Genomic DNA, 20,596 nt, shown 5'->3' with positions numbered 1-20,596 from the left:
TGTTTTTTGCAACTACATTCAAAGTGGTTTGCATATTATATACAGGTACTTATTTGCAGGGGCGTAGCCAGACTTCAACGGTAGGGGGGGTCCAGAGCCGAGGTGAGGGGGCACATTTTAGACCCCCCCGTCAGCCCGCCCGCCATTGCCGACACCTCCAACAACTTTGACCCCCCCTGCCGATGACCCTCTCGACCCCCCGCCCACCGTCACCTTCCACCTTTGCTGGCGGGGGACCCCAACCCCCGCCAGCCGGTCTTCTTCCTTCGTTTGGTTTCTGACTGAGTCTGACGTCCTGAACGACGTCAGACTCAGTCAGAAACCAAACGAAGCAAGAAGACTTCGGCTGGCGGGGGTTGGGGTCCCCGCCAGCAAAGGTAGCAGGCAGCGGGTTGGTGGCAGGAGGGGGGGGGGTTGAGAGGGTCGCTGGCAGGGGGTCCAGGGCCAAATCTATGGGAGCCCAGGGTCCCTTGGCCCCATAGCAGCTACGCCCCTGCTTATTTGTACCTGGGTTAGTGGAGGGAGGTTAAGTGTCTTGCCCACAGTCACAAGGCGCTGCAGTGGGATTAGTGCTTAGAGTCAATTTCCACGCCAAACTTTGGGTGTGAGGATTTATACCAACTGAAACCTGGTGTAAATCCTGGCTCATAAGTTAGGCGCAGATTTTCAGTATTCAGTAATACCATGTGCATCTTAGTGAATGCCCCTGACCCGCCCATGCCCTTCCCATGGCAACACCCCCTTTTGAGTTACATACTGTAAGATTTTTGCGTGGATCTTTATAGAATAGCGCTTACCAAGATGTGCCCGCAAATCCAAATTGTTGCCAATTAACACCAATAATTAATACTTTGCACCCAATTATTGGAACTAATTGGCTCATTAGCCAATTTAGTTGTGCACACATCTCAGGATAGAGCACAATTTTATGCATATAAATTTGTACACCATTTATCGAATCTGAGGATAAATGTGGAGTAGTAAGAGTGCTAGAATGGCAGATGAGAGACTTGTGTAACTCCAGTCTGGAATGTCAGCTGATTGCTTAAAAGCAACAGGTTAAGGCCACCCTCATTCCCTTACTTGTGCAGTGAAAGGCATTTTATTGATGGCTGCCTCCTTAAGAAACCGAATTCTTATTATTGGTTGGTCTTGGAGCGTTGGATTTTTAACCAGTCGCCATTTTTAGCTTTTGTGATTTGTTTGGTTTCATGATCTCCTGACACAGTGATTTAGCGAAACAATCGAGACCCTTGTCAAGGTTGAAGAACAATATTGACTGAAGTTTGATTTGGAGGAGCTGGTGGAGATATTGCGTCTTGTTGGATTAGTGCCTAGGAAGACGGCCTGAACACTGTTGACATGCTGGGAGGCCTCCCTTAGCTCCATAAGATAAGTGGGATTTTGTATAATTTTCAGTATATTTTTTGGAACCATGTAACTTTTTGAATAATTTGGGTTTTGGTACTTGTGTTTGTCACAGGCTGCATGTGATTTGGCTGAGCCCAGGTTTTTTGAAAGCATCCTTTTTCTCCTGCAGGGAGTTTTTTGTATGCTTTCTTTTATCTGGACTAGTTTTTAAAACCTAATAATTGGGAGACTCCGTTTTGAGTTGGTTTGGTCCTTCTTATATTTAATTTCATTGCACCCTGTGAATTTTTGAGGCCTTGTTTGTTCAGATTTTTTGAAATTTGCAGCCTCTGCAGTCTGTTTCAGCACAAGATTAGCAAACATTTTTTCGTGTGTATAATTATATTGTTTGCTTCCCCTATTGAGTATTACATTTAAATTAGTGAGGTGATTATGGCTCAAAACTGGTAAAGTGGTTTCCATTTTTCATTGGACCAACAGGCAGAAATTCTTCAAGCTTCTGCTACAGCACAGATAGATTTTGATTTTGTGGAAAATCCTGAATGGAGTGACTTATTGGATAAATATAAAGAATTTGCATGATGGGAGATGCATAATGTTACGCTTATTGTAAAGAGGAGATAATTCCTCGGGGTTGAGGATTTGGTTGGATCAGAAAAGTTTTTCTTGAGGATGAACAATTTGTATCTAAATGGAATAGTATTTTAAAACAGTGTTCTCTAGATCTCATGCTGCTCCTTCTTCACATCTTAAAGAGTAAGATGGATGTTGAACGTTCTAGACTGGAGGAGAAAAAAATGTAGATTACAACAATTGAAATATTTTGAAAAATCGTTGGAGGATTTGAATATAAAGACTAAGGGGCCCTTTTACTAAGCTGTGTAGGCACCTATGCGTGCCCAATGTGCATCAGTTTTGATTACCGCATGGCTATTGTGTGGCCCTTGCAGTAATTTCATTTTTGACGCGCGTCTCTGTGCACTGGAAAATATTTTTATTTTCTGGTGCACGGGTGGTAATCAGTATTTATATGCATAGACCATTACTGCCCAGTTACCACTTGAGACCATACCACTAGGTCAATTGTTGGCGGTAAGGTCTCAGACCCAAAATGGACAGTGGCAATTTTCATTTTGCCGCATGTCCATTTTCAGCAAAAAATTTTAAAAGGCATTTTTTACAGGTGCGCTGAAAAATGATTCTGCGCGCGCCCAAAACATGCATCTACACTAGCACAGCCCATTTTTCAGCACATCTTAGTAAAACTACCCCTGAGAAATTTAAAAAATAATTAGACTATTACAGTTAAAAAAGTTCCAAAGGGACGAAACAGACTATAGTAGTGGCTTTGTATACGTATGGATGAAACCAAGTAGATGAAGACGCAGGTTGAAAGAATGTACGTCTTGATTTATCTTCTGATTCATCGAGTCGGGATGAAGAAGGTGAGAAAACATGGGAAGTAGGCTCAAGGAGACAGCAACGAGGCCGAGGAGCGTGGAAATCTTCAGAAAAACAGAAGGGAGATGACACAAGGATGGGGGTAAAAAAAAAAAAAAAGAATACAAGATCTTGAAGGAGGGATGACTCTCTCTGATTAATCTTTCACAACATAATCTTAGTGAAATTGAAGTTTCTTTGCTGTCTAGAGGATTGTCTTTTGTGCCTGCTCAAGAGCATGATCCTTTTCAGTTTAAGGTTGATTTTGTTAAATGTATTTGTTCTCTGCAACTTAAGATTCTGTTTAGTCCAGAAGACAGTGAGGACACTTCTTTTTCAAATGTTTGATGCAAGAGTTCATGAATGTCCCCTGGGGCCCTTGATCATATTGTTCAAACTTTTCATCAGCTTGTGTTACAAGACATGGAAAAAATGGAACAACTTCCTTATTACACTCCTAGGAATTTGTCAGTGGACGAAAGGAAAGCTGTACAAAGATTAATTAATAAAATTTTTGTAGTAATTCGACGGGCCAACAAAGGGGGCACTATTGTGCTTCTCAATAAGATCGATTATATTCAAGAAGTGCACTACCAGTTGTCTGATCCTGTGGGGTATATTTCATTGACCGTGATCCCACACAAGAACTTCTGGAAAAGATTAAAGAATTGACGGGCCTGGCAGTTCAGCAAGGTTTTTTGACTTGGAATGAATTCAGATTTTTCAATTTCAAAATGCCTAAATGCCTACTTTCTACATCCTCCCGAAAAATACATAAGAATTTGATATATCCCCCTGGATGCCCTATTGTGTCTTCCCGTAACTCTCTTTTCGAATGGATTTGTAAATATGTTGATTGTTTCTGCTACAGTTAGTTCTCCTATGAGATTCCTATATAAAAGACATGACACGTTTTTTGAACCTGCTGATAACATTACAGTTGGAAAATTAACATATTTTCCTGGTGACGTTTAATGTGCAGTCTCGATTTCATTACAAGAGGAATATATTGTGGTCGAGGTAGCTTTGGAAAAACATGAACATCCTCATACTGTGACTACCACTTTTCTTGTCCAATTGATGGACTTTACATTAAAGAATAACCATTTTGTTTTTGAGAACAAAATATATCTGCAACTGCAGGGAGTAGCCATGGGAGCTTCCTTCGCACTGTCCATAGCAAATATTTTTATGGCTAATTTTGAAACTCATTTTCCCACCTTTTTGCAGGCTCAATGTGGCTTACAGAGTATGGAAATGAAAACATCATTACATGATTTGAAAAAACAAACAAACAAACAAAAAAAAACAGTCAATCATAAGCTGAGGTGAAAGAGGAATTCAGATGGAAAGGTGTTAGGTATACATGTTCAGGTCCTCAAATCTCTGCTCATATGTCTTGTGATGCAAACCACATACCATTTTCATTGCTTTTCTCTGAACCACTTCAAGTCTTTTTCTATCCTTTGGAAGATACAGCCTCTAAATCTGAACACAAGACTCCAAGTGGGGCCTCACCAACAACTTGTACAAGGACATCAACACCTCTTCTCTTCTGCTGTTTACACCACTCACTATCCAGTCTAGAATCCTTTTCACCATGGCAACAGCCTTGTTGCATTGTTTTGTCACATTGAAATCTTCAGACACCATCTCCCCAAGGTCCCTCTCCTGAGCTGTGCTTATCAATCTCTCTCCTTCTATCTCATACATCTCCTTTGGATTACTGCACCCCAAGTGTATCATTCTGCACTTCTTGGCATTACATTTTAACTGTCAGACTTTTGACCATTCTTCTAGCTTGTGGAGATGTCTTCTCATGGTTTCTACTTCCTCTGAGGTATCCACTCAATTGGCTATCTTCATGTCATCCGCAAAAAGGCAAATCAGTTGGGGACAGCCAATTATAACATGACTGTTGATCTGGCAAAGGGTTACTGGCAGATACATCTCAGAAAACATTGGCTTTTTGTAATTTCAAGGAGTTTTCTCAGTTCAAATCCTCCTTTTTGAAATATGCAAGGACAGCAGTGTCATCCCAGTAACAAAGGGACTAAGCCTCAGACTCTCATCATCAATGGGAAAGTTCTCCATGGTTAGATTTGTCTGTTCTTGTTGTTCTTGTTGTTTTTAGCTGTTCATTATGCAAGTTTTAACTTATTGTAACTCAACTTAGATGATTACAGGAAGGCATAAAATCAAGGGCTCGATTTACTAAAGTGAGCTAGAGTTTTTAGCACACACTAATCGCTAGAGACACCCATATATTCCTATGGGTGTCTCTAGAGTTAGCATGCGCCTATAGCATGGCTTAGTAAATAGGGCCCCAAATGCTGTTATATAACATCAATAAAGAAAATAAATATGTTGCCACATATCTCAACAATATAATAATGCATACCCCCTACACCGGAAGCCGTACTTGGGGAGGATCAGAGTCATTTTGAAAGAGATGGCTTTGACAGCCAACCTGTTGAAGTGTTTATTAGCTGAGAGAGAGAAAGAAAGAGAAACAGAGGGAAACCCAATACTGTAAGGCAGGAAGAAAAATCTGGTATTATTTGAGGGAGAGGCCATTGATTACTGTCAGGTACTATCAACAAAGAAATAGATTTAAGCCTTTTAAGGCCAATTGCCAATATTTCAGCTCTTTTCATCGAACTAATTAAAAAATCTGCCCAACTACATTTAGCTAGGCAAAATTAAGGCAGCTCTGGGGGCATTCCCAGTAAGGGGTTACAGTTTAGTCAGTCGGTGCTAATTTTCAGGCTAACCAGCTAAATTTAGGTGAAATTTTAGGGGTCTGTTTATGAAGCAGTGCTAGCGGCTGTCCATGTGCTAGTGCCGACATTGGCCATTCAAAGTGAATGGGCTGTGTCAGCACTAGCGCATGGACGGCCGCTAGTGCTACTTAATGAACTGGAGCGTTAAGAGTCCTAAATCTAGCTGGGGAAATTTGTCTGGCTAGGTTTTGGAAACTTTTTAAGCTAGCTGGTTAATTTCAGCTGAAAACTGGGCTCAATATGAGGTAGAATTCTTATACCGGGTCAGACCAATGGTCCATCTTCAGATCTATACACATTATTTTCCATTTGAAATTTTATGCACACAAGAAGCAGGTGCAGAAGTTTATAGACACATTGAACCTATGGCAATTTTCTAAGAAAAGTATCATGTACATGAACCCCTAAAATATTACCTGCTTGAAGAATTTGTTCACCCTTGTGATAGACCATGTTGTGCTAGAATGGCTACACATAAGAGACACAATTCTAAGATTTACTATACAGTACAAAAGTCACAGATCCAGCTGATAATATGACTGTGGTTCCAATTGGTTACAAATATATATATTTGTTCAAAAACAGATTTCCCTGCAGTTTTATTTGAAATTAATGAATATGTTTATGTTTATTAGGGACTTGATATATCGCCTTTTGTAACTAATCAAAACAGTGTACAAAATTAAAATCACAAGAATATGAAAGGAACGCCAAAATTAAATAGGACAGCGGAAAAATACACATTATTTTTCTTAACTCATTATTGCTAGCATTTTCACTACATTCTGGGACCCATTTTTCCATTTAGTAGTAATGTTGAATAGAAAGTATTAAAAGATGTCTTTTTTTCTATCAAAAACAAAGAAATTCTTAGTGTTATATCACTTTAAAAGTCCATTCTGAATTCTGACGCATTTCCCAGGTACTGAAGACCAGCTGTCTTTTACTTCTCAACAGATAGGGAAAGGGAAATGGGACTTGATATACTGCCTTTGAGGTTTTTGCAACTACTTTCAAAGCAGTTTACATATATTCAGGTACTTATTTTGTACCAGGGGCAATGGAGGGTTAAGTGACCTGCCCAGAGTCACAAGGAGCTGCAGTGGGAATTGAACTCAGTTCACCAAGTCCACTGCACTAACCACTAGGCTACTCCTCCACTCCAGACATGTAAAGGTCAACTATCCATTAAAATCCTTTATATATTAAACTGTCACATGCCTATAAATATCATACTCAACCACCATCATACACACAATATTCAAACACAGAATTACTCTACCACCACCAAAAAAAACTAACACTAGACTATGCAACGTAGATCATCTGGCTTTAGGCTTTAAACCTAATAAAACCTTTAAATTACTCACAAACAATAAAAATAAATAATTTAAAACTGGGGAACAATATAATAATCTCCAAACAGATATGTTATCAACACACATTAAGTCATAAAATAGTAATTGGGCAGGCTAGCAATTTTCTTAACTAAATATATTGTTTTGTGTCTTGCCCTCTCATATGAGTAAAGTGACTATCCAGGCAAAACAGTTTCCCCTTTCTGGCTGAGGACTGGAAAGGAAATCTTCTCTATAAACTGCATCCTTTAGAATTGCTCTGTGACAGTAGAGTGACCTCTGTGGGGCTAGTTGTTGTCCCTCATCTCTGGGGCACAAGCATAATACCTCCATCATACACCAATCAGCTCTCAGGGACAGTAGACTTGAATATAAATATGCCTCTGCCACAATGGAAATCAATTCAAGCGACTAGTTTGGGCAGGCTTGTAAATAAACATTTCTATTCAAAATTGGAGCAGATGCTGCAGGTAAATATGGCAAAAATGGGTGAATAAGGAAATATCTCGGGCCTGTGCTGTTCCAAAAGTTGGACTGTATGAACTGACTTATTTTCTTTTTACGTTTAATAATCCTTTTCAGACATGTAAAGGCTGGGTAACCACAATGAACATACTTCAGCAGTGATGTTCATTTAAGCTAAGGGCCAAAAATGCCAGCCAACATTGAAATCACCACAGTGCCTCATTTGCAAGTGCTTTGAAGCACAGTTTTTTCATGCCAGCATCTTAAAAAGTGAATGTGGAAAACCCCAGCAATTACACACTTGGAAAAATGTGTATTACAGTCAGAAAAGAGATCAACAATGCCTTAGCAAGCTGCAGGCCCTGAGGAACTGCTGGCACGCAAGAGTAGAATGTAAACATATCTTTTTCCCATTTAGCGGCCCAGCGCACGTCAATTTTGAGTTACCGCGTGGCTCTTGCGGTAATTTCATTTTTGGTGCGCGTCTGCTACGCGTGTCCGAAAAATATTTTTTATTTTCGACACACGCCAAGTGTCATTTGACGAGTGTAGGTCATTACCGCCCGTTTACTGCGTGAGACTTTACTGTTAGGTCAACGGCTGGTAGTAAGGTCTCAGACTCAAAATGGACACGCAACAATTTTCATTTTGCCGCACATCCATTTTCAGCAAAAATTTAAAATAGGCATTTTTTTTACAGGTGCGCTGAAAATTGTTTCTGCGTGCACCCAAAATATCCATCTACACTACCGATGGCCATTTTCAGCACACCTTAGTAAAAGGACCCCTTACAGACTACTCTTCATGCTCATCTATCTTTTCCATGGAACAGAATTCATTGGACAGTATTCATATATTGTACCTTTCTCTTACAGACACCATGCAATCTTCCACTCCTACATTATCGTCATTGCCTTACCATCTCACAACCCTCCTCTGCACTGGCCAACAAGGTTAGAGGCACTGTTACCTAGAACCTCATCTGTCACACACATAGGTTCTATCACTGCATTCCCTGCAGTCATGTCATAATAGAAAGGATTCCACCTCCTTCTGCAACCATCCTGCCACCTTCTACAACACAGCCATCCTACTCATTACAGTAGTTGGCACAGTGCTGTGAAGACTGACATCCTGATACCTCCTGCTGTGACTGCTCTGAATTGGGATGCAGATCAGTACTGCTACGGGTGTAACTATGCCATGTATAAATAAGTGGACTTCTCTGATGCCAAGTTGTTGCAGTTCCCTCTATTTATGCCTTCTCTAAAACACTAAAAAGCACATGATGGCTTTCAGCTGCACCCAGGCAACAAAAGCAGTTTTAAATGTGCTGTCCCAGGGTGGCATTGGACATTGTATAAATAAACTTACTCATTGTCTGAGGAAGGGAGATGGCAATCAAGGCCAGCACTTTCCCCACAAATACTAGCCAGCACCTGCTTACATTCCTGAGGGGTAAAAGTGGGGGAGGAGACTCTGGGGAACATGTGTTGATAGCGTGTTGAAAACATGGTTAAAAACAGGGACAATCAGTGCTGATTTTCAGTAGAAGATTGCCAACATGAATTCCCATTCTAGATAGAACTTAGAAATAGGAAATGATATGTTCAAGTCAGGATGTATACAAAGAAGAAACTAAGAATTACATAATTGATGTTATTATCCATCTGGGTACAAACAACCTGACTAGAGAAAACATCTCTGCAGTACAAAGAGACTTCCAAATTTGGAGGGAGAAAATTAAATCCTTAGTCATTACTGTAGCATTTTTGAAAGTTAAGTTGCAACACACAATCAGCTTCAACACTTGGGCTTCAAACCTGGTATAAACGTTGCTTTTTAATTATATGAGTGGTTGGTGTAAAAAGTGGAACAAGATGCTCTGTTGCAATGATGGACTATATTTTCTGTCCAAGAAAACAGATAGGCAATTGATCTACAAGATCCAGCACAGAACAAAAAGAAGCAGCGGATCGCCAAAAATTAAGTTCAAAATGTCCAATTTATTCAATATATAAATAATTAGAAGCCTGAAACAGCCATGTTTCACCCTTTCAAAGGGCTGCATCAGGTGCTTGAAACAGAACCCAGTAATGCTGACAGAACACTTCACCTACTGGTTTTAAACAACTTTTCTGCAGAAAAGCTGCAACAGCATCAGTTCTTGCATGGAGCTTGCTGTTTCAGATCTACAGACTTGCAGGAAAAATACTGGGGGTGCTCAGTTACCCACAGAGCTGGTGCCTATGATGGCAGAGGGTGGAAAGAAAGAAGAGTAGTGAAGTGCCTCAGGGATTGGTACTGGGGCTGATTCTATCCGCTATAGTTGTGAGCGACATTGCCAAAAGGTTAGAAGGAAAAGTTGTTTTTTTGCAGATAACATAAAGATTTGCAACAGAGTAGATACCCCAGAAGAAGTAGATAACATGAGAAGTGATCTACAAAAATAAGAAGAATGGTCTAATGTTTGGAAGTTAAAATGTGATTCAAAGAACTGCAGAGTGATGCACTTGGGATGTAGAAATCCAAAGCAGTTGTATATGATAGGGAGCAAGAGGCTGATGTACACAGATCAGGAATGGGACCTCGGGATGATCAATCTTGCTGTTGCGTCAGCATAAGCATTTTTATAAGGGAGATCCTTCAGCACTGCCATCTCTTGTTTGTCATTTCCCTTCTGATTTTGGTGAGCTTACTTTTTTGAAGCACACCTCCTCTTCGACTGCCTCACTTACAGTGGCCTATGATGAGATTGCTCCACCTACTGCTGTGACTAAGGTCCGCTCCTATAAGCAACCTTGGTATCATGGTGACTTGTGTCTGCTTAAATGTCAATTTAGACAAGCTGAACTTCTCTGGAGAAAAACCAAATTGATGGCAGACCTCCAACTCTGTCGTGAGAGACATCTCCAGTTTATCACTTCAAAAAAGCTAAGCAGGTATATTTTTCTGCCACAGTTCTTAAATCATTGAATCCAGATACAGAACTTTATTCAATCTACGGTTCACTAGTCCACAATGGCCCTATGGCCCACACTTCCATGGTTACTCTTTCTGTAGACTCACTAGCAGATTCCTTCATTAATAAAATTCAACTGTTGACAGCCCTTTCTGAATTCCTCTTCCTTTTCTCCGTCTGTTATAATGGGTTTCGTTGATCCTGCTTCCTCTTTTAGCTGTAGTCTTTCCTCTACGTGGTCTGCTTTTCAACTCCAGACTGTGTTTTCTCTTACTAAAATCCTCTCTTCTATGCTCCTACGTTCTGTCCATTACATCCTTTATCATCAGATTGGTTAAAACTATCGCATATAGAATTTTTACCGTATTTGCTTGTGTTAGTGAACTCCAGCTTATCTTTGGGGCTTGCCTGCCCACCTAGAAGAAGGCTTCAGTACATCTGATTTTGAAGAAGCCTTCTCTTGATCCATCCCTCCCTCTTCACTATCATCCAGTTTCAAATCTTTGTTTCATTTCCAAAGTAGTTGAGAAAGTGTTATATGTCCAGTGGCTGACCATCATCTTGTCATGAATTGTGAGAAAACCATTGTGTACTGGTTTACAGGACATCTGACTCCCCCCTCAGACCCTCTCTCTTTGTTAGGGATGACAATCTCTCCAGTTCCAAGTTTTCATTATCTGGGTGTTCTCTTGGAATCACATCTATCTTTTGATCCTCAGGTTTCCTCTTTATGTAAGGTCAGAGTTTTTTTTTATTTCATGGCAACTACGCACTGTGCGATCTTTTTTCAATCACAATGTCTCCCATTTGCTGACTCTGGTTCTATTCATGACTAAGCTTGATTATTGTAACTGTCAGGCTCATTTTCGAAAGAGAAGGATGCCCATTTTTCAACACAAATCGGAAGATGGGCGTCCTTCTCACAGGGTTGTCCAAATCGGTATAATCGAAAGCCGATTTTGGACGTCCCCAACTGCTTTCTGTCGCAGGGACAGCCAAAGTTCAAGGGGGCATATCGGAGGCATAGTGAAGGTGGGACTTGGGCGTGCCTAACACATGGATGTCCTTAACCCATAATGGAAAAAAGCCCTTCCCTGACGAGCACTTGGACAACTTTACCTGGTCTTGTTTTTCTTACGACCAAGGCACAAAAAGGTGGCCGAAATGACCAGATGACCACGGAGAAAAACAGGGATGACCTCCCCTTACTCCTCCAGTGGTCACTCCCACCCTCAAAAAACATCTTTAAAAATATGTCCTGCCTGCCTCAGATGTCATACTCAGGTCCATCACAGCAGTATGCAGGTCCCTGGAGCAGTTTTAGTGGGTGCAGTGCACTTCAGGCAGGTGGACCCAGGCCCATCCCACTCCCTACCTGTTATGTTTGTGGAGGAAACAGCGAGCCCTCCAAAACCCACCAGAAACCCACTGTATCTACATCTAGGTGCCCCCTTCACCTGTAAGGGCTATGGTAGTGGTGTACAGTTGTGGGTAGTGGGTTTTAGGGGGGGGGGGTTGGGGGGCTCAGCACACAAGGTAAGGGAGCTATGTTCCTGGGAGCATTTTATGAAGTCCACTGTAGTGCCCCCTAGGGTGCCCAGTTGGTGTCCTGGCATGTCAGGGGGACTAGTGCACTACAAATGCTGGCTCCTCCCATGACCAAAGGGCTTGCATTTGGTCAATTCTGAGTTGGGTGTCCTTGGTTTCTATTATCGCCGAAAATCAGAAATGACCAAGTCTAAGGACGACCATCTTTAAGGACGACCTAAATTTCAAGATTTGGGTGTCCCCAACTGTATTATTGAAACGAAAGATGGACGTCCATCGTGTTTTGATCTATGGGGACGTTTTGCGAGGATGTCCTCAACAAAACTTGGGCATCCCTTTCAATTATGCCCCTCTGTGTCTACCAAGAGATTCCCAATTTTCTGCTTAAGCAATTGCAGACTCTTCAGAATATGGCTATTTGTCTTTTATGCCATCTTTGCAGAATGGATCATATTACACCTTCTCTGAAAACAAAAAGGAGGAGGAAAAACCTCATGTGAACGTGAGTGATGAACATAAAAGTGAAGTAAAATCAAGGAGGATATCAAGAAGTCTTTAATGTAAACACAATAAAATCGACCCGACATGACAGTGTTTCGGCACAAAGGCTTGTCTTAGGGGTTAGTTGTATCTCTTGTGTTATGGCGGGAAAAAATCAAGAGTAAAGTTGAAATTCTGGGTGTGGAACTTCTATATAAATCTCAAAAGACGCTGGATTGCAAATATTGTCAAGCCGGCAAACCGTCAGTGACGTCAATAATGCAAAAAAGAAAAGACAAGAATAATATCAGGAAATACTTTTTCTCAGAGAGAGCAATAAATGCCTGGAACACCCTCCTGGTGAAGGTGGTGGGGATAAAAACAGTGACAAAATTCAAAAACACATGAGATAAATATAGAGGATCACTATTGTGGTGTTTAGGCTGTGGTCTTAGGGCTTAGGGCCCTTTATCTTCCATTTAGAATTGCTTAAGGGAGCCTCAAGAAGGAATAAGGGCTCAGAAGGGAGGAAGGAAAACATGGACTGGAATTCCCATGGCTGGAAGGAGTTGTAGTGTCTCATAGGAACAGGGAGAAGGTTCCAGTTACTCCAAACTCTCTAGCAACCACTTAAAGGTGGGAGGGGCCTCAGGGGAGGGATTGGAGGACTCCCATAGATAAGGAAGGCAGATGAGCTAGAGAAGGAGGCTGTAGGGGTATGTCCCTGTGTCTCCCTTGCTGGTCTTGGCCTATACAAGCCTATGACATCTTGTTACTAGAAGATAGCTGCTGCAAATCTCTGGCCTGCACATCTCTGGGTCAGAGTCAGCTTCAGTTTGTGGAAAATCACTGACAGGCTTGCTGAAGCCAAGGACACTCTGTGCTCCAATTATTTCCCTTCTATCTCGGAGATGATGAGAAGGGAGGCATGCATAGCACCAGAAGTTACCATTTCCAAGGTCACAAAGAAAAAAAACAAGAACTCTTCTTGCCATGCCCAGGATGGTACAAGAGGATAATTGGTATCACCTGACCGAGAGGCGCTGGAAGAGCGGGAAGAGTTGGGGAGTTAGTGAGTCGGAATCCTTGGAAGAAGGTGGAGGTGAAAAGAAGACCAGTGACTTAAGAAGGTCCACCAACTGATGAACTGTGTATCTGGAAGAGTACCGTGTGGTTCAGCAACCTACAAGGTGTGACCTGTGCCTTTGCTGACTGCTGCAGAGTGCCTGTCGTGGCTCTGACGAAGACTCGCTGATCTCTCAGCTTGAGTCTGGGAGGTAACCTGTGCTACTCCTGAGAGGCGTCCCCGGAGGTCAGCCTGCCTGGTGAGAGACAGTGATCTATCTCCTATTAGTCTGGGTTAGCGAGTGGTGATTACCTGAGCATAAGGCTGGTGTTAGTCATAACCTTGGTCGAGAAAGAAGCTGCTAATTACCATACTACCTCGTAACATAGTTATTGCATTCTAATCAGTTGTGCAAGTTTACCTAGCAACCAGTAAGAAATGTGTGTAGTGTGAGGATATTGTTGTAAGAATTACTGCCAGTATTTTTGTTCAGCCAAAGCTTTGCCAAATCTCTATTTTGTATATTGTTTTTTATATTATCCATAATAAAGCTAATATATAGCTCAGCCTGATTTCTCAGCTCTCTCTATGACCGAAATAGTGGCATGAGGGCCATAGCCAAGGTTTTCCCCCTTCCCCTAGACAGAGAACAGAATATTTTGCTTGCGGATAGTTCTGTTGGGAAACCTTGTTTTAGGTAATTTATTATCTGGGAAATCTGCCTACAAGGCAGAGCCCAGACATGGAGAGGAGAGGAAGAGAAGGGAGCTCTTTGACGACCCCAGAACAACCCCTTGTCCAGGAAGCTATGGACACAAAAGGCTTGAATGGGTAAAGCAGGTTATCTAGTCCACAGCGAGAAGGACCCCCAAATAAATGCTTTACCAGGAAGCGGTGGAACAGGATGTTGTAAGCCCCTGGAAGTAGGGGGGCCTGAGACAAACAGTGGGCAAGGAACAGCCTAGAAGCTGAGGAGGAATGCAGCAAAGAAGCTAAGCTTTAATTGGACCGTTGAAATCTAATGTCTAGAAAGCAAAGCATGTGTGTTTTGTTAATAAGGCAGCCAGTGAGTGGGTCGGTGGGAGAAAGTAAACACTGACAGGGAGGTGGCTTCCCTAGTCCTTATGGCTGAAAAGTAGCTAAAGCTAGGGCTGTGTTTTGAGTGGATTGTTTTGGAACTTTTGCTGAGTGTGAAGAAGACTGGAGGGAATGAACTTGCCTCAGAAAGGTGAAAGAGAAGAAAAAAAAAGAGGGTGAGGGGAGAGCGAAGTCCCCAAAATCCCATTGGGGTCAGGCCTAATGGCCCAGGGCTTCCCTAAAGGAAAGGAAACCCAGAGGAAACACTGTACAAATTGACTTGTAGCAACTTCAGCTGGGATACTGCAGGGATAATAATGCAGTAGAAGCTAAGGCTGTATTTGAATGTTTGAAGCCCTAATAAAAGCCTGGTTAGAAATAGTAAGGAGTGGCTCTTGATAACTATGTTTTGTAGAAGGAGAAAAGGATGTTGCCAGAAGGAAAGCGGTGAAAGGCAGCTTATCGGCATCAAAAGCACCTTGCTTGTGACGCTATATAGAAAGAGGATTAAATCAAAGCAAAACTTAAATGACCTTCACACTTTAAACAGGGCATAGAGGGGTGCAGGTATAACTCTGGCCACCTTGCTGGGTGGACTACATAGACCACACAGGTCTTTGTCTGCCATCATTTACAATGTTACTATGTTAATTCCAGTAGTATTTTAGAAAAGGAAATGCTGACATAAAGTCATTTGTAAAATACATGCAGGAACGCACATGTTTTTTGTGGATATATGTTGCAAAAGCAACCACTTAACAACTGTCAACATTTAAAAACATCAATGGAGGCAACTAGACAACATATATGTCTAAGGCCCCGATACTCAATGCTTACCGTGCTTGCAACTTTTGATTTAGACTGGTTGTAGCCAGTCTAGCATTCACGTTATTCAGTGTCTAATGCACAAAGGGCTTCCACAGTGCTTTTACCATTCATGATAGCAGCTACTGATAATCCAATGCAAATGTATTACAACAAGCTCATTAGTATTAAAATGAGCATTCCATGTGATGCACTGCACAGAAAGGAGTGCCTGCCTTTAATGTTCAAAATGTTCCAGCAGGTCTGGAGATGTCGTTGAATGAGGGTGACTTCTCAGTGGAGCAGTCTGTTTGCATTTCTTAATAGTATCTGAAAATGTGTGTGAAATGTGCCATGTGCATGTATTATATGTGTGTGTCTCCTGCACGTAACAATAGTGTTAAAAAGTTGTTGTGAAAAAAAAGGAAACTCCACGTGATGTCACTAGACACACACCTATGATGTGGTTGTCACCTTTTTTTTCCTGGGCATGCGTAGAACATTGACGCTTTCCACAAAACTGTTCTGTACATGTGCTAGGCGCTTTCCCCACAAAACCACTTTCAGAATTTCTGCACATCTCATTTGCTTGCGATTTCCTTTCAGAATCAATCACTGTTTCATAATCAGTTATTTTAACTGCAGATATAGACGCACTCTATATTTAACAGCGACTTTTGAGCATCAGGGTCTAAGTGTCAGCATTTACATATGTAATTTGCCATTTCAAAATGCAGACATATTAAGTGTCAACACACAAACATATATGTGTATAATTTTGGAAACCTACACATCTAAATGCTCCCTATTAAGTACAGAGCCTGCAATTATTCAACAATCACTGGGGGAGGGGGGGAAGACACTGGGGAATTAAGGGGGAGATCTCTAGCCCAAGCTATACAGTGCTGCCCAAAATGATTGCTTTCACAAAACCTATACATATCCAGGAATAGCTGTAAATCCTGATACTGATCTCTGTGATCATAGACGTGCATTCCCCTTCTGAAACGAGGAATACACATCTATCTTTGATTCCACCCCAGTCCCACCCAAATCATATCTCATTGCCATACACACATAATTCAGATGTATATGTTTAAATCCCGGCTTTCTAAAATCGGGATTTCCATGTTTATTCAGGGTATATTTAAATGCTGACATGTACGCATGGAAATCATGAATATGGCTTCTAAAAGAGGGGTCTAAGTGGCCCTTTTACTAAGCCACGGTAGGCTCTATGCACGTGCAGTGTGTGCCCACATGAGATTACTGCCAGGCCAGCGCATCCCATGGAGGTAATTTCAGATTTGGTGTAACCCATAATACCTGGATGAATTATTTATTTTCTCCCACGCACCGTTTCCAGTAGTAATCGGCAGTTGGCACACGCCAACTGGTCACCATGTGTGTAGCACATGAGCCCTTACCGCTAGATCAACGGGTGGCATTAAGGACTCAGGCCGGTTTTAGACTCGCATTTACCAAATGCCCTTTTCCCGTCACATTAAAAAACATTTTCTGCAGACGCAGTAAAAACTGGCCCAGCGCGTGCCTAATACACGCGCCTACACTGTCACAGTCCACATTTTACCGCGCCTTAGTAAAAGGGCACCTGTATCTTTAAAAGTAGTGGGAAACAGCTCCAATGGAACATTTTAGTAACTTTTTCTTACTGAAATGAGAGAGAGATATGGATCCCTTAATTTCCCATGGGAGGTAAAGAAAACAAATTTCTTCCCACAGGAAATGAAGGAAGTTAAGAGGGCAAAAAGAAATAAGTATATTTAGGGTAGAAAGCTTTGGGGAGGTGAACAAAAGCCTTGCATTTAGGTGGTTGAATCTTTTATGACTGTAGATATTCAAGCCTGATATTTAACAGCTATTTGTCTCCCGGATGCCCAAACCACCTGAATTGACTCCTCTGTAGTAAAATCACAGGCTTAGATTTAAATTATAGGATTTGAAATCAATTTCCACTCTGGCTCATCATATGACATGTCCAGCACCACAAATACTATTTCAAAACAGAGATGTGATTTTTGCTTGCCAAAATTTCTAAAGGAGTTAGATTCTAGAATGTCAGAATGTGTTTGTTGCAGTTTTCATTTAATTTGTTATTCTATATTTTGGAAAAAAAAAGCAAGTCTTTAATTAAGAGGCTGTACCTAGATACAATCACTAAGACTTCAGTACCCACCCTGTGCTAACAGGTCCTAGGTAGACAAGAACTGGAAGCCTACTTTCCTTTATTTCAAACCAAAGCCCCACATACAACTAGAATACCATATGCCATTATACTAAACAATAAACACTAAAACCCAACCATCCCAACATATCCAATAGAGCACCCAGTTGTAACTGATTAATAATGTGATCTTGGGTAAGTCACTTAATCATCCATTGCCTCAGGTACAAACTTAGATTGTGAGCCCTCCTGGGACAAAGAAATATGCAGAGTACCTGAATGTAACTCACCTTGAGCTACTACTGAAAAAGGTGTGAGCAAAATCTAAATAAATAAAATAATAATATACGCTTCTCAGTAGGTCAGACATAACCTACATCATACCACTCTTATAAAGATTGTAAGCATACTGTATACTCTAAATCCAATATCTTATTCTGCTAGCACAAGACTTACACACAAAGTTTAACTACACCCTTTCTTATTAAGGTTACTGAATTCCTGCTCATCTGGGTTTGAAGTGCCCTCATAGTTACTGGCCAACACAAGTTCACATCAATTTGGTTATTTTAGATGTTCTGTGCATCAAGACCAGGCAGCCCATGAATCACAAAACAGACAATTGAAACTTCATATTTCATCCCAGTAAGACCTAGTAATAGTATCAAACTTTATTGAAAACCTGCATCCCGCCCTAAATCTCGACATTCAGTCAATCATCCAACCAACACCCTATTTAAAACTCAGCTTAAATCCAGCTATCGCTTGCAATCAGTCCGTAAGCACTGAGTATTAAATCCAGCGTCATTCATAACAGCCTGCAAGCGCAATCACTGTCCCATTAAGCTCAGACTTTTTACACCTAGCCAATGAAATATTAAAATTACACACTATATATTTACAAAAGCGCTTAATGAATTTGAATATATTGCATTTATTTATTGTCTTTAGATCCTAGCACTGTAAACACTCTAGTGAAGAGAACTCCAATCTTAGGAGCCCTTTTACTAAGCTGTGGTAAAAGCGGCCTGTGCTAGCAATGGTGGCCATTTTTGCAGTGCGCGAGGGTCCCAAAAATTAAATGGCTGTGCGGTAAGGGGAGCACTTACCACCACCCACTGAGGTGGTGGTAAGGGCTCCTGCTCTAGCCTGGCAGTGACCAGACAGCATGCGGCACTGCCCGATTACCGTTGGGTAACTCCCTGCAAAAATATTTTTTCAGTATTTCTGCTAGCGCCAGAAATGGCACGCGCTGGGGGTGGAACTACCGCCGGCACCCTCGTTGGGCCGGTGGTAGTTCTGGGTTGCCACATGGCAAGCCCATTGCCACACGGCAACACTTTAGTAAAAAGGGATCCTTATAGCTGCATTTCAGCACCAGAGTTCCTGGACAGCGAACAGCTCCAGTCCCACCCTATGAATACCGCGATATCCAACACAAACACAAATAAAACCACTATTATACGCCTTAGTAAAGCCAGTTCTATCCTCTACCCTTATTTATTTATTAGGATTGATTAACCATTCTAGAGATTCACCCAAGGTGGTGTACAGCAGGTACAGTTTAACATAAAACTTACAATTATGTTAACAGCATAACAACAGTAAAAATTACCAAATATAAACATGAATACAATAAATGAGGTAAACTTGAGAAGAGCAAATTAAAAACCTAATAGGCCTACCATCAAAAATGTACACATTTAACAGCACTTACTGATACCAGACTTGAGTAAACATCAGTAGATCCCAGTACTGAAATTCTGCATTTATTCCATTGTGCGACTGAACCGAAAAGCTCCAACAGCAAAAACTGCATTCCTGCTTACCAGCGTGAGATCCCACGTATTCAGGCAAGGAAATCCTATCAAGTCATATTCCTTACAGGCAGTCACTCAGAACCCCTAGTTATTTCGTGGTAAACATCGCAAGCTAACAACTGTTTGTACAGTTGAGAGAACCGAGCACCCTTGGAAAAGGCTGGCGCACGAGCTCGGTACAGTTCTCGTCCTCATTCAGGTGGCCTGAATTTGGGCTTCCCCTAAAGAAGCCCGTGCGATTCAGCATCCACCACCCTAATGGCCTAATGCCAGCAAATGCGATCGCAATGGAAAATAGCTGCGTTGAGGGTGGGAGTGGGAAAAAGACTTACCAAACATCTGAATGTGGCCCTTTGTGATGGGATTGAAGCTGCCGCAGGCAAGCAGAATAACGTGGGTTTTGGCGGTCTCTGTCATGCTGGGACGGGGAGAGGGGGGCTGCTCGCCCTTGCTCTGGGCGATCCTCTGTTTTTATGTCTGGCTGCGTCTGCAGAGGAAGGAAGGAAAGTGAGGCTGAGACTAGATGCTCTCAGCACCAGGGAGCTGACTCCAGACGCAGTACACCACTCCCCTCTCCTTCCTTTAACTCTTTCAGTGCTGAACCGTTTCCCATGCATACCAGATGCATCCCTGCCTCTTCTGCTATCAGTCCATTAATCAATATCTAAAAGCATCTCGTTCAGATGCTCACAATGGTTTATCGTGTACTTATCTTAGTGTGGTCTATATTTAAATCTGGTACAATGACGCGGTGTGGCGACTGTACCATATTTGGTCACATAAACTAAAACATTTATACACTGTTCCGTTAGTAGTAGGGGATACACGTAAATTACGTTGACTGATGTTTTTTTATAACCATTATTTTACCCATCCTCTGTCACACCAATTCTTAGTTAATCATTCTTTTCAAATAAAGATGAAAGTGAGCCTTTCCTCTCTGCCTTTAAACTAACAAATGAGACATATTATTTATAAAGCTTTGAGAGGACCTATCAAAATTCGTTTCAAATAATGAATGTCTTAATTTAAGAATAGCATAAGCAGAATAAGGGAAAGATAGAAGAGGTAACGGCAGAGGAGATGAAACAAAAGAAAAGCAGCCCACATGACGATCTATTTTTATTTATATAAAACGATCTCTATTCCACCTGCCTAATACTAGATGGATACCAATAAAACATCAACTCGAATTAATCACAAATGAAGTTCAATGTTGACAAGTGCAAAGTGATGC

General features: G+C 41.5%; 1 protein-coding gene across 2 annotated transcripts in view; it reads right to left on the bottom strand.

Moving 5' to 3' along the window:
* The window catches only part of NMNAT2 (nicotinamide nucleotide adenylyltransferase 2), a 120,445-nt gene extending 100,619 nt beyond the window's left edge, over window positions 1-19,826 (bottom strand). For both annotated transcript variants that reach the window (XM_030207433.1, XM_030207434.1), the window contains exon 1: window positions 19,692-19,826. In XM_030207433.1, coding sequence (XP_030063293.1) covers window positions 19,692-19,776 — 85 coding nt within the window. In that variant the 5' untranslated portion in view covers window positions 19,777-19,826. The remainder of the gene's footprint in view (window positions 1-19,691) is intronic.
* Between the last annotated feature and the right edge of the window lie 770 nt (window positions 19,827-20,596).

Source organism: Microcaecilia unicolor, chromosome 6 (assembly GCF_901765095.1).
Source record: "Microcaecilia unicolor chromosome 6, aMicUni1.1, whole genome shotgun sequence".
Classification (NCBI taxonomy): Eukaryota; Metazoa; Chordata; class Amphibia; order Gymnophiona; family Siphonopidae; genus Microcaecilia; species Microcaecilia unicolor.
This window is presented reverse-complemented; position numbering and strand designations above follow the sequence as displayed.